Raw genomic sequence first — 15,245 nt, forward strand, 5'->3', positions numbered from 1 at the left:
TCGTGACATACGTACAGTATAACAGTGCAGCTGAGCAGTGACAGCAGCTGTTCAATTAACTGACATTTCATTTGCCTTTAGATTCTATTTCAACTAAACACCACTAACACTGAAAGCCTAAAACCTTAAATCGTTTTTTCGGTTATAATTTTTCACTTTAAACCACAAAGTAATTAAATACAAAAGCAAATGTAAATATAGGGCAAAAGCATTCATTTATTATTCCAGCATCTTTTAAATATTGAGCATTTCGTGTATATAATACTTTGACAATGTCTGCTTATAAAAACAAGAGCAAACCACAAATGTCAGTTTAATTTCACAGATAAATCATTTTCAAAATTCTTTATTCATTTATTTTTTACATGTAAATTAGTAAAGCAATCTTTAAAATTCACTGTTTTGCTCTGAAGTTGGGTTAAACATTAGTTACTTATCTTTGCAGTGATGTAATCAAATTGTATTTACATTTCCTGAAGAAATATACAATTGCAATAGAGCTAAGTTAACAATACCGGTATTCATTGATTAACTAATGAAAATGACAAAAAATGCACCATATTCATATTTAATTCTGTATTTTAATAGCTCAAAAATATATTTAACATTTATGTACTTTTTCCCCCCCAAATTCCATAGCAATTATAAACAAAATTTCAACTTTAAAACCTGCTCCAAAATTCCATGAAAAAGGTTGAATACTTAAAAAGATATTTTGAAGAATAACAAAACAGTTTTGGTTCCCATTGACTTTAATTGTATTGACAAAAAAATACAATAGATGTCAATGAGAATAGAAACTGTTTAGTTACCAACATTCTTCAAAATATTTTGTTACACAGAAGAAACATAAGTCGTAATGGAACGTCATGAAGGGGAGTAAATGACAATTAAAATTTTTGGGTGTACTATCCCTTTATGATGATATGTTAGGTTAATTATGAAATGTATTATTATTAATAATGATTGTTTGCAATGTTTGTTTAAAGTGTTATCCAGAGCATTTTTGGAATATACCACAACCATTCACAATAATCAATTAAAATAAATTAATTAAAAAAACAAATTACTCTATAATTATATGCCACATAGTAGCATTGTTGCATAGCAATTCCTGACCTGACAGTGGTGAGTATATAGACCTTATGCGCCAGAGAAACAAGACATCTTTAGAATTTTGTCTTTGAACTTCCGTTTTTGCGGTAGCTCTGTATATTTCCATAGCATCGCTGTCGAAGAGTGATTAGCCGGTAAAATGGATTTACTTATTGTAGAGTTATCGAAAGTTATCATGAGAATTGTAGGCTAATGTTTAAAGGGGATGTCATAACAAATGTCAGTAGACCGGTAAGATTTGAAAACGAGCGTTTCATTCATAAATCGGTAAGATCTTACCTTCATGCTGTGGAAATACAAACCGGAAGGGGCGGGGCTACATAAGGTCTATTTGGCGAGATATGTAATGAACGTGTTTCATGTGCTTTGTTCACAGTGGTGCCGGTGTCTTGTGCTGAATAAAGAGATGCTTCCCTAGAGGCTGAGTGCTGAAAGAGCCATGACTGTAAACCAGCCTCCCTCGGACTATAGTGCCCATCACCTTCCCTCGCAGAGCAAGGCCAAGGTATGGAGTCAACTGAAAAGAGAGAAAAAGTTAAAAATTCCCTTCATCAGTATCTGAAAAGTCATATCGGTTTATGTACAATTTGACCTACCTTGTTTTTGTGATGTATGTTGTCTTCTTTCACCTAAGAAATGAAATGACACACATTTACTTGCAGGCTCCAAAAAGCATCTCAGTGTATTTTCAGAAAAACACAGAATTATAGAAACAAGCATGTTCTATCTTGCTGTCAGTCATTTCGAGCATCTCAGCTCAACTCCCTTGAGTGAATCCCTCTCTTTCTCACCATAAACTCTTTTTCTGGATCCCAAATGACTAAGTCTGCATCGTGACCTGGAATGAGACTCCCTTTTTGGTTGTCAAGGCGACAGAGTCGAGCAGGTTCTTTACACAAGAGTCTTACTGCATCAGAATATGAAAATCCTCTTTTAGAAGCTGATGTCCAGAACAACGAGAGACCTATTGGTTAACAGCAAGATGAATGGAAATTTTAGTAACGCCAATTACATTTTTGCTAACTCGCAATATATGAAACACTCTTTGAATTTGATCATTTAATCTTACAGAACCATAGATTTCTCTTTTAATAAATTGATCATAAAATTGTATCTAATCCCAGTTGCAATAACAGTTAATACATTTCACAGTTCAGAGTGGAAAAAGTATGTGAACCTGATTAACCTGGTCTTTAATAATGTTCGCACAATAAACGTTAGCACAAAAACATTATTAATAAATTATTCATGGAACTAGAGAAGAATTAAACGGAATGTTTCCTTAATGTTTTTCATAACCAAGAAAAAACATTTTACAACTTGACGTTTTGAATGTTCAGAGAACATTCAGAAATAACATATTCATATCTTAATTTGAACATTACTAAAATGTTATTTGTAAAACTTTCTGTTGTATTTTTGTTTGCTGGGTAACTGGTTGACCCTGTTTTGGCAGGAACCTATACAGCAAACTGTAATTGCTGATCAGACCTTGAATTTTAAATTCAGTAATATGCTTTGGATGTTAAAGAGGTCAGGACTCTGACCGGGTCACTCCAGAAGGCTTATTTTCTTCTGCTGATCTCATTCTGTTATTGATTTTACTCCTGGTCTTTGGGTCGTTGTCCTGTTGCATCACCCAACTTCTGTTACACTTCAATTGGAAGACAAAAGTCTCTGCAAAATGTCCTGATAAACTTGGGCTTGAGCTTTCCGAGCAGTCCAGGACATGAAACTGCAAAGTAGCTCCAAACAATGATGTTTAGGATGAGGTTTTGATGTTAGTGTGCTGTGTCGTTTTCCTTAGCATTGTGAGTCTTTTGCAAACAGCTTCGGTTTCATGTGTCCGATAAATTTTGTCAGTGTTGCTGTTGAACACCCATGTTTGTGTTTTGTTTCAGCAGACTTTTGTCAATTTGTCAATTTATGTGATTTGATGAAGATGTATGACCAATTCATGCGGAAATCCACACTAATCCCATACTTTATTCCTGTGACTATAGATCTTTTGTAAGTTAGATCAAATCTGGGACTTGACTCCTGAACGTCAGTTTCTTAAGAGTTAATCATTAGTCTGATAAACTGTTGGTGGACCACTGTGGCACACCGGACTTTGGCCATCATAAGACATACAGCGTGTGAATGTATGAACGTATTGGCCACAATGACAGCCTACCAAACTGCAGAGAAGAGATCCCTCCCCACGCCTGTGTGAAATCGCCTCTGTCCAAACACTTCAGGTCAGGTGTGCACGGTGAATGATCTGACACAACCATATCAATCTCCCCAGCTTTGAGTGCAGACCACAAGAGCTCCTGACAAAGAAACAGATTCATTACTAATAGTTAGAATGCACTAAAATCACGGTTCGTGGAAGTTCATGGGACAATCAGAAAATAGTTCAGAAATAGTTCACCCAAAATTAAAATTCTGTCATTATTTAGTCAATCTCATGTTGTTGCGAACCTGTATCACTTTCTTTTGTGGAACATTTTGAAGAAGGGTGCAATTTTCAATGCAGTTGGTGCAAAAGCACCATAATAAATGTGTTAAAATCAATAAATAAAGTCCACCTTGTGCTCTTTATTACAAGTATTCTAAAAACATAACTTTTTTTTTGCTTTCTATTTAAAGGGATAGTTCAACTGAAAATGAAAATTCTATCATTAATTACTCACTTAATTACTCACCCTCATGTCGTTTCAAATCCAAACCCGTAAGACTTATTACTTATTAAGATTATCTTCCCCTTCAGTGGGCTGTCAGTCAGGGACTTGAACTCAAGAACCAGATCAGTCCCATTTGTAAATGAATTTCGACGGATTTTGTGAATTGAATCAACTGATTCATTAAAGGGTTAGGTCACCCAAAAATGAAAATTCTCTCATCAATTACTCACCCTCATGTCGTCCCAAACCCGGAACACAAATGAAGATCTTTTTGATGAAATCTGATTGATTTCTGTACCTCCATAGACAGCCTATGCAACAGACACTTTGACGCTTCAAAAAGTTCATAAAGAATCCATAACACACGAGAATGAATCTAATTGGTTCTCACACGTCAAGCGAACATGCTTGAGCTTCCGTTTACCATAATGGATGTGTGAGTTTTTGTTTATATGTGAATAAAAGCCTAAATTCAATCTGTTCATCATTTAAAGCAATCGTGTCTCTTCAGAAAAGTTTGGACTAAACCGCACAATTCATATGGATTAGTTTTACGATCTTTTTATGAACTTTTTGAAGCGTCAAAGTGTCTGTTGCATAGGCTGTCTATGGAGGGACAGAAAGCTCTCAGATTTCATCAAAAAGATCTTCATTTGTGTTCCGGGTTTGGGACGACATGAGGGTGAGTAATTGATGAGAGAATTTTCATTTTTGGGTGACCTAACCCTTTAATGAATCAGTTGATTCAATTCACAAAATCTGTCGAAATTCATTTACAAATGGGACTGATCTGGTTCTTGAGTTCAAGTCCCTGACTGACAGCCCACTGAAGGGGAATGTAAATTTCAGTCTGTTCCTCTCACAAAGCCATTGCATGATTTCAGAAGACTTGAAATATAGTGCATGATTCTTTTATGATTATGTTTTTACATCCTTTTTTGGTGCTTATTATTTGTAATAGCATGGAGGAAATGACAGTGTGTGTATTCTTCAAAATGTCTGTTTTAGTGTTCCACACAAGAAAGTAATTTATTTTTAGGTGAACTATTACTTAAACAAGTTGTAGTGTAAATTTTATGGAATCTGTAAAATTGCTTGACCAACTTTTTTTGATCAGCTATTTCTTTCAACCAGTTTCTTTCAAACTGTTTCATTTTTTCTGATACCTGGTTGGCTGTGTCTCGTATCGGTGGGCAGCATTTGAACTGAGTGGCCCGTGCTGGGATGTTCTCTGCCGTCAGGTTGAGGTAGTGATGGGTGGTCTCCACAGTCAGCGGAGCTCCAGCCCGTCTCGCTGCCCTAATGAGCTCCAGAGGCTGGGCTGATGACAGGTGCACAATGTGGCATCGCACTCTGATAATACGAACAGAACAGCTGACCTGTCATTTCTTGATTGGCTACTCTAGTCTGCAGAACAGTCATTGGATAATCAAAAGTTGAGGACTTTATCACCCTCATAGGTCTCATCATAACATACTTATACTGTAAGCAGAGCTGAGTGATGGTACGGATGGCCTCAAGCTCCATAATATCAGGTCTAGACCTCAGGAAGGTGGAATATTCATGCGGATCTGAGGAACGAGAGAAAAGCAGAAATTTCCATCTTAAAAATAATAAATGTTCATGATTTTCAGTAGTTTTAATTAACATTAAATGATCAAGCTCATACCCCCTTTCTCAGATGCTGGATGCTGGACTTCTCGCTCTGCATGAAACTACCAAATGGGTGCATCATTACTGTAGAACTTCACTCGTTTTAAATTCCATAAGCAAAATAATTATTATTTTCATAATTCATATTTATTGCTGCATATTCAATTATGTCTGAACAGTTGTGACTAAATATGTTGCATCCTTTTATCATTGCCATGAGAAGCTCATCGTGGCAGAAATGTTTGATGAAGTCAGATGAAATGAAATGGGGCAGGCAGAATATGAGATGGCTCACCAGCAGAACGCTGTCTGTGCCCTGGAGCTGTTTCATAGCTGCATGCAGATCAGTGTCACTCACATGAGGAAACTCATCCACTCCACTGTGGATCAGAAAGCACTTAAATCCAGCCACACCAGCCTGGACCATCGGCCTTAGCTCTAGCTGAGATTGATGAACAGAGATGGATTGGCAGGCAGACAAACATTTTATTGTTATACTGGCTACACACTCTTATGCCAATAGATGGAGACAAGTGACTGTCTTTATGAGTGAATCAATGACTCGTTTACACAACTGATTCGTTCAAAAATGCTGATTCATTCAGGTACTAAACAAGTGTATGGCCAACAAGTGTATGAAATTGCATAGGTACTTCTTTTAAATATATTTGCGACTGTTAAAAAAGAATGTTCAATAAAGTATGAATGTGTGTAGTATGAATTAGCGTGGATATTTGGATGGATAGCGTGGCCAATGTCTTTTAGAGAGCATCATTTAATGAACCGATTCGTTCAAAAACTGATTCAACAAGTCAAAAATGGCATGATCTCTGCAGGTATTTCTTTTGAATAAGAACGTACTTTGCGGCTGTTCAAAGTATGTGCTATGTAGTATGGACGTGTGTAGTATAAATTACGCATGAAGTGTGAATTATGCATATTTTTATGCAGCCAAAGTCTTTTGGAGTGAATCATTGAATCATTTACTCAACCAATTCATTCAAAAACGCTGATTTATTCAGAAATGAAACACTACTGTGTGCAGCGGCTGATTCTGCTTAGATGGATAAACAGTATTTTTCACACTTCTATGTTTGGAACGTAGAAGTACAAAACGGTAAACTTTTATAGAGGAATGGCTTAGCAAATATTTTTGTGCTCCCACTTTTGTGCGAATTATATATTTAAATATTAAAAGATTATAACAACAGTCTAAAACCGAAATGTATTTCGTACAGGTATTTTGTAGGCAAGTACCTGGTTGTCAGGGATGACTCCTCCCCAAAATGCTGTGTCTACAAAACACTGTCCTGTAGCAGCACGTAGCTTCTCATGAAAGTTTCCAAGAGTTGTAGTTGGTGGGATGCTGTTTCTATGTACCATGAAATTAATCAGTTATGTCACTTTTTTTATTTTATTTATCAACCTAGATCAAACCATCAAACAAATAAGAGTTCAGCTATCAGCTGCATTATTTCTACTCATTATGAGCAAGTGAGGGAGACTGGGGGAATTCAAACTTTTTTTTTGTCCATTATAATGGTAATGTCAGTTCAGTCACTGAATTTTAATTTTAAAGTCTATACTCACAGGGGCATGTCTACAATAGTGGTCACCCCTCCTGCAGCAGCTGCCCGTGTGGCGGTCCAGTACCCTTCCCAAGTGGAACGGCCTGGTTCATTAACGTGAACATGACTATCCACTATACCTGGCATTACCAGACTGTTCCCCACATCCAACACCTGTTATAAAGATGCTGTCTAGTTAGTACAGGAATGGAAAAACATTTTGGGGTTTAAATTAGATTTAGATGTTTTGTCAGAGATTAGAGATGTTCTTTTAGATACTGAGCAAAATTAGTTCACTGAGCACTGACATTTGTAGACATTTGTTTACTTTGTACAATAGGCATGTTGTCAATATGTGTGTATAAATAATAAATAAAAAAACACAATAAATATGTGGTAGGCTGTCATAATGGAACCTGCACGAAACGGCCTTTTAACGTAATTCTGAAACAAAATCATTAACCAGCAAAAAATTAGGTTGTATATATATATATATAGCCTACATATATACATATTGATATGTATAAAGTTGTATGTCAAACCATTGTATTGACCGAACATTTTTTTTTTGTAAATAATGCATTTATGGCCTGTTTTAAACGTGACATTTATGAAAAATACACTGAAAAAAAATATTTGATCAATAACTTATGACGATATATTTTTACAACTCATCAAAATAAGTTACCGGTAAGCCATTTTCAACTTTTTAAGTTATACAAGATTTAACTAATGACTTAACTTTTTAAGTACAATCAACTTGGATGCAGCAATTTTTTTGCAACCTTTTGTTTAAAATCTACTTTTATGATATAATATAAATTAATTGACCTTGCTGTTTTATTGTGTTCTCTCTATCTCTCTTTTTTAACCTATAATTTAAGTGTTTTTCAGGTTCGAGGACCTAAAAACTCAACAAAAATATTGTAAATTAAGGTTTTGTACAAGGTGTTTGAAACCAACATGCAAAATCTCAAATCCTTTACATGCAAAATCTTCCCCCAGTTTCACAGACAAGGCTTAAGCCTAGTCCCCGACTAATAGAGATATCTTAAAGTATGTCAGTGCCATTGTTTTAAAGCTGCTTAAATGTCCTAATTGAACTAAGGCTTAATCATGGCTTAATCTTGGCTTAATCTGAGCCTTGTTTTTGAAACCAGGCCCTTCTGTCCAAAATCTTCTGTCCTCTAAAATCTTATGAGGAGTGCACCGCCTGTAATCTCCAGCAGGTGGTGTATGTCACTCTCTCAGTCTAGCTCACCTTTCCAGCTGTGTGCGCTGAATCAGGCAGAATGCTATGAATTTTTCCTTCCTTTATTAAGATAACTGCAGGTCGAATTTCCTCTCCACACAAAACCCTCTGGCTCCGCACAGCACTGACAGTTGATCCTGGTTCCATGTCTGCAATATCACATGTAGCCTAAATGAGTGTGTGTTCACTGTTCTGGCAGCAACAGCTTTCACTTTAGGGTCATGTACCTCCCTCATTGATCTTTATGTGGATGTCAGCAGGAAGGTAAAGTTCTTTGACCTGTGTTTCAGTAGATTAGTGCTGGGCGGTTTGACCAAAAAATTATATCGCGTTTTTTTTTTATTATGCCGGTTTTCCGGTTTATGACAGTTTTTTTATGCATAATCAGGTGTTCAAAGCATTTTCTACTGGTTGAGAGAGGAATTACTGCAGTAAATTGACTTAGGATAGTCTATTTTAGTGACATTTCAGTTCAATAGCTGGGTTTCAGTCACGTGATTATGATGACGCGCGAAATTCAGTTTGAGGGCAGGGAGTGAAGAGCGCAATGGACGAGATGGAGGAAAGTCTGTACTGTACTACTTTACACGCTATTACAAGAGAAAGATATAAATAAAAAATCAAACATATGTTGGACGTGATCCTTACGTTATGAAGAGGAGCGATTTTCAACTGAATTGAAAGAATTTCCTGCCATCGAGGAGGTACTGCTAACGTTAGATATCAGCAACTACCTCGTTTTACAGACATAATTTGACTTTACAAAGTTCGTAAACGTTACACGTTACACAAACATAGCCACTTAAGTTGTATTAACTCACCTTTGACGAAGTGATCTCTGCACAAACGGGCATTTTCCAAGTCGGCTCCTCCCGACCGCAGACGTAGGTTTGCTAGCCGTTTTTCCTGAGTTTTTCGGTCAATTTCTTGCATTTCCCCCCCTTATGAACAACAACTTTTGGTACACGATAAAAACTCCTCGTGGTTTTATCGATTTAAGTAACCATAAACGACGCAAAACATAGGCATTTGAGTTTGTTATAGTGCTTTCTAAATACAGCAAATCAATTCCTGCCCTTCATTTGCATTTCGCGCCATGGCAACGCAGAGGCGTGACGTCATATGAAAACATGACGTCACAACATACGGTTATTTGCCGACCCGGCGCCATTTCTTTGGGCATGTGAATATTAGAAGAAGAAGCTGAAACGAGTTAATTTCGTGATAAAAAGTGAAAATGGTCATCACCTGCTGGGTCAATGGATGTTCAAATCGTGCTGGAGCATGGGCGTAATTTGTGGGGGGGATGGGGGGGGGGATATAACCCCCCCAATATTTAAATCTATGCATTACGACCCCCCCCATTATTTATACCATGATCACAATATCAGGAGGCATACCCAAACTTCAACCCCCCCAATGTTCAAACCAAATCTACGCCTGTGCTGGAGGTTCAGTTAAATTTGGATTTTACCGTATACCCGTCTTTAGACTTCATGAATGTGAGAAGACTAAGCTTTTGTCAGAACAACGACGGAGGTTATGGCTGCGAGGATAATAAACAAGTTAACACTTTGCAGTTTGAATGATGTCCTGTATTAACATAATGACGAGGTATTAAAAACAACAGTTTCCACTGTTCGATCGCGCACGAGACTCACACACACACACACACACACTCCAGCAAAATAAATTAAAATAAATAAATAAATTTGCACGCGAGTTTTATTTATTTTTATACCGTGTATATTCATGCACTGAACCGTGACGCCCGTACAGTTTCGGTTCAATACGAATACATGTAGGGGAGAGCCGGGACGGTTGAAACACTTTTCAGATAAACGTCGTTTTCTAAGATAAGGTTACAGATAGATTTTTTTTGTTTTTGTAATCAACAACTCACATATGTGTTCTCTTAGTACCATGTGTTATCCGGTACAAATATAGAATGATTTAAGTAAAAATTGACTTTGAACGGGAGTTGTGCTTTGTTTCAGGCGGGACGGTTGCAACACGGGTGGGACGGATGAAACATTAGGTTTAAACGGCAACTATTCATCTAATCTAATGCTTGTTTTTATGAACAATACCTAACAATGTAATTATGTACATAATTGTTACAAACATGTTTTGTAATTTATTTTAATTTAAAGGTTCATATTAACCATTTTGTTCTGTCGCCCAATAAACAATAGGCGATAAGCCATGCGCATTTTGACTGCTCTTTCTAATATGCTATTTTGACGAATCCGTTTACAATTCATATTCTTAAATTTCTTCCTTAAATTATATTGAGTGTTTGCTAGTTTGAATAGCCTGTTATTATGAAGAAAACAAGGTCAACCGCGGTTTTCCTATGACCAGATGTATCTGGCAGGATACGCTGTCGGGACGGTTGAAACACTTGTTTCAACCGTCCCGACAGCGCCTCCTGCCAGTTAGACCCGTTTTACACTTAAACTAAAAAACTCTGATATTACACACTTAAGGATGTGTTGCAGTACTTATACACGTCCCATATTATTATTACAATGGCACATGAAAACATAAATACAACTTGACAGTCAAAAAAAAGTACTGCACAAAAGGATTCACTAACCGCACTCAAAAACAGCTTTCCGGCTCTACCTTTAAAACGACATGACGTAAAAAAAGAAATGTTTTCGCGGGTCTGATAGGCATTGCGTGCTGTAAGTGCTGACGAAATTTGACGTAAATGACGTGAGTTGTTTTCAAGGAAATCTCTCTGTTTCATCCGTCCCGCGTTTCAATCGTCCCGGCTCTCCCCTACCCAGTGGCGTAACGAGCCAACACCGGGCCCTTATGCAGGATTATCAAGGCGGGCCCCCCTACAGCACGTGATGACGCAATGTCCACGACTAGGCTACCATGAATAGGACAATAGCCGCTTTCCGACCGGAGGGACTTTTGCAGTTCCTAGAACCTAACGTTCCTATAACCTTTTTTTTCGCGTGTTCCGACCGGACTAAGTTGGGGATTTTTTAGTTCCTCAGACCGTAGTTCCTATAACTCTTTCAGTACCTAGTCTAGAGCGAGGAATTTTTCAGTTCCCTTTCCCTCTACGTTGATTGGTTCAACTTATAAGTCACGCCCAGTGTCAACACATTTTATTCACTGTCTGTTGCAATTCGCCTATGTATGCTATGCTAACTCATAACATAACGCATTCAACCAGCTAATTGCTATGCTTGCTAAACTTACCCGTCGTTTTGTTTGTCTCCTGCGCTCTGCTCTTCTATCTTCTTCCATTATATTACTTAAGATCATATTACGCTGGAGCCTTCGTCTTCTTTGTTTCTCTGTACAGAACTCAAGCATAGTCTTTAAACGCCGCCGTTCGTACTCGTTATTAAGCTCCCGGCAAGGCAGAACAGTAACATTCCGATAGCCTCCTCCACGCTGGTTTGTTGTTGTTGTATGTGGCGCCGCCGCCGTGCTTGCGTCACTCCCTTACCCCTCCTACAAGTTCCTATGGCCACTTGGCCAGTGCGAACGCAAACAGCAAAACCGAGTTTGGGGGAGAGTAGTTCTTAGAACTGTTTAGAAGTGGACAGTTCCTATAACTAAGTTCCTGTAACTACTTGGACGGAAAGCGGCTAATATGATCATAGAGACACAGCATATAAGAGATGAGATGACTGACAAAATCAGGAGTAGCCTGTCGATATTGTCTGTCTCAAGTTCATTGTTTTTACTGTTTTGCACGCAATACGCATGTTCACTTACCAACCCGGGGATTCCCCAGTCCCAATTCGAAACAAATTACACCAAAATCCATCATTGGTCTTTTCATACTTGTATCTAATGATCAGTACACTATGTTGTTGTCATTATTTATTCAAATAAATTCACGATAAAGTAAAATGCGATCAGACTAAACGTAGTAAAATGCGTTAGGGGGCCCGGCTGTCAATCAATATCTTCCAGTCAGGCGCGGGCCCCTGATTGGTCCGGGCCCGTAAGCAACCGCGTACCCTGCTTACCGATAGTTACGCCTGTGCCCCTACCGTTCCAACCCTATTCTTCAGTGTACAAATAAGTACATGCATATTATATAAAGCACTGATGACTGTTATAAGGGCTGTTATGAAGGCTATGGATTTTTAATAGACAGATAGTCTAGCATCACACTACATACATTCAATATGATGACAACTTTTCCATTGATTGCACTTGAGCAAACGTCACCAACCGAACCCTCGACAAACTGATTGTACGCCTCCAGTGATTTCCAGGCTCGGAATTGCTCACATGTGTATAAAATACCAGATAATGGTAACGTTACACATGATAATACTGGATGAGGCAAAGCTGCATAATCAGTGCTCAGTGCTTCCTCCACACCATTTATGACTGAAATTTTCGCATTGTACCTCTCTCTGTCTTGTGTTAATAGTCTCTTTATAATCTCTGCCACTTTGTCTCTTCATGATTTTCGTAACATTATAAACCGAAAGAAATATTCGAAATTTGCTTGTAAAACTTTGTAAACAGAGCAGCTTATGCCCTCAAAGATGGCGTCTCCGGGGAGGTCACGTGACATTAATTGGCCTGTGGGAACCAAGGGGGTAATCCATCTACCGGAAGTTGAAGCCGGCCATGTTGTAGCAGAACTTCACTTGCGTTAGCATTTCCATTGACTCCCATTCATTTTGGCGTCACTTTGACAGCGAATAACTTTACATCTGAGGCGTTTAAAGACTCCATTTGTCCATTATTTATTTCTAAAGAAACACGACAATGTATAAAGGGCTCCATTACCTTCTATGTTACATTATGGCCCCGTAGAAACAGATTTTGTAAAAATAGGCTAACGATTGCGTCATAACCACTCAACTCTCTGTCGCGCTGTACAGAAATTACCGTACAGACAGGAGGAGAAGCTCGCAAGTAATCGGGGGGGGGGGGGACGTCCCGTCAAGGGAGAAGCCCATAGATAATGAGTCCATAAAAGCAACGGAATTCTTACTCCTGCTCACTCACGCCAAAGAACTCTTTGCTCAAGTTCCCCGTCTCTGCAAGATTAACGTTGGTAATAATCACGCACAACTACTAGAAGATTAACATCTGTCAGACAGGTTGCTCACGTCATCAAGCTTAGTTTGAGTCGGTTTGAGTCTGCGCGTCAGGAACGGAAGTGCTCAAAAATCGCTAAAAATGGGCTTCAACTGTCTCAACTGAGTTCCAATGAGATCGCTCTGTCCACTTCTTATACTGTCTATGGTGGGAACTATGTATACAGAACTTTTTAGTTTCGGGTTGTATTTAATATAATAAAACCCGTCAAATCGTCCGCTTTTTGGCCGTCGCCAAAGCAATATTTTGTCCCGCCAAAGCCTTTTTTTGATCGGTGAGTGTTGGAGAATAGAATGACTGCTGCGCTTGACAGGGCGCATCACGAGCAGAGAGAGAGAGAGAGAGCGCTCCGGCCGCGCGTGCGCACTCTAACGTCTTCAAACAACACGAGCGCTGTCTTGCTCTCTCTCCCCGCAGTTTCACGTGGAGCATTTGGAGATTTTTTAGAGATTAGAGACTCTAGGCCTACACTCAAAGAACAACATCTCAACACTAAATTATATAGGCCTGTCTCATATAGACGCCTGTCTCAAATACCGTCTCAAAAGGGTCCGTCTGTCGCGCGGCGCAGCGTAACGTTCGTTCCGCCGTTGTAATTAAATACACCGGTATGGCGGTTTATTAAAAATCAATATTGTAACGAAAATATAAACCGGTTTTCGGTTTAAACCGGTTTACAGCCCAGCACTAAGTAGATTGTTTATAAAGTATAATTCAAGTTTGTTTTTGGAAGAGGGTTAAGTAAGCATGGCTTTGGAATGAATTACTCAAACTGAGAATACAGCTGAGAATTGTGTGTTGGTAGGATTAGGTTTGTTTATGTGTGACGGTTGTGGACTCCAGGTTGTATTATCCTTTATCATCATGTTTTTAGTAGCAGTATTCTCGTTAAAAGCGTGTCCCTTTAAGACGGTATCAGGCATCAGGCCCACACCAGAGCTTCTTTAGCTGGATAAATTATTCAGAGTATTGCTCTACTGAGCTGAGACAGAGAAGCAGGAAGGGTTGGGAAGGAGAAAGAGACACAAGAAGAGAAAAGCAGCCACAAGGGACTGCTCAGACTGGCATTGTGTCTAACTGAATGCTGTGGTTGCTCGATGCTTGCTGTGCCTTCCTGTCTGAGCCGTATCCCAGGGTAAATCAAAGAATTTGTCCCATTTCGATTCAAATTTAAATAAAAAAAAATAAAAAAGAGAGGGAGAGAGAGAAAAGATATAAAGAAAATTAGTGAATAAAAATAAAATAAATGCAGTCTGAGTGCTCTTTTTAAAGTCCCCATGAATTCAAAATTGACCATACTTACTTTGTTTGCCTAAATTGATCGTTTTGTGGTGAACAATTCATCCATGCAAGTCAATCCACACAAAAAAATGTTTTGGCTTCGTAATATTTAATCAAAATCTGAAATGTCCCCTTCCCTCTCCATTGGAGGACCTTCCCTGATGACGTTTGACAGTTTGGGTGTCTGCTTAACATCCGTAACCATTAACAGAGATCAGATTTCTTTACCTGCTTGTGTAAGCTTTTGGAATAATAAATTTGATGATATAGTATGGGAGAACTTCTGGCTCCTTCATCAAATTATTTTTATCTAATAATGTGGGTGAAGTCTCTATTAAAATTATTCACAATTGCTACCCAGTTAATTATAAATTTGCTAAATTTAATGATAGTATTTCCCCCTTGTGCTCCTTCATCAGTTTGATGAGACAATTATTCATTTGTTTTGGGAATGTGTGTATTGCGAAATCTTTTGGGTTGACTTCTCAAATTTTGTTAAAAGGTATTTATCTTTAAACTTCTAGCCAAAAAATTGTGTTTTTTGGTGACTCTCTGAAATTAGACCCCTTTCATTTTAATTTTGTCCTTAACTTGCTACTTTTTCTTGCC

General features: G+C 38.3%; 1 protein-coding gene across 1 annotated transcript; it reads right to left on the reverse strand.

The window, feature by feature from the left end:
• Window positions 1-889: 889 nt before the first annotated feature.
• On the reverse strand, window positions 890-8,476 carry zgc:103559 (Allantoinase, mitochondrial). Its single transcript, XM_056246270.1, has 12 exons — window positions 8,268-8,476; window positions 7,029-7,180; window positions 6,696-6,810; window positions 5,734-5,880; window positions 5,455-5,500; window positions 5,263-5,356; window positions 4,952-5,138; window positions 3,293-3,431; window positions 1,908-2,080; window positions 1,713-1,745; window positions 1,470-1,633; window positions 890-1,026 (listed from the first exon to the last, which is right to left on the reverse strand). The coding sequence occupies exons 1-11, from the start codon at window positions 8,403-8,405 to the stop codon at window positions 1,487-1,489; spliced, it is 1,371 nt and encodes a 456-aa protein (XP_056102245.1). The 5' UTR covers window positions 8,406-8,476; the 3' UTR covers window positions 890-1,026; window positions 1,470-1,486.
• Between the last annotated feature and the right edge of the window lie 6,769 nt (window positions 8,477-15,245).

Source organism: Rhinichthys klamathensis, unplaced genomic scaffold (assembly GCF_029890125.1).
Source record: "Rhinichthys klamathensis goyatoka isolate OS25496 unplaced genomic scaffold, OSU_Roscu_1.1 h1tg000036l_1, whole genome shotgun sequence".
Lineage (NCBI taxonomy): Eukaryota > Metazoa > Chordata > Actinopteri > Cypriniformes > Leuciscidae > Rhinichthys > Rhinichthys klamathensis.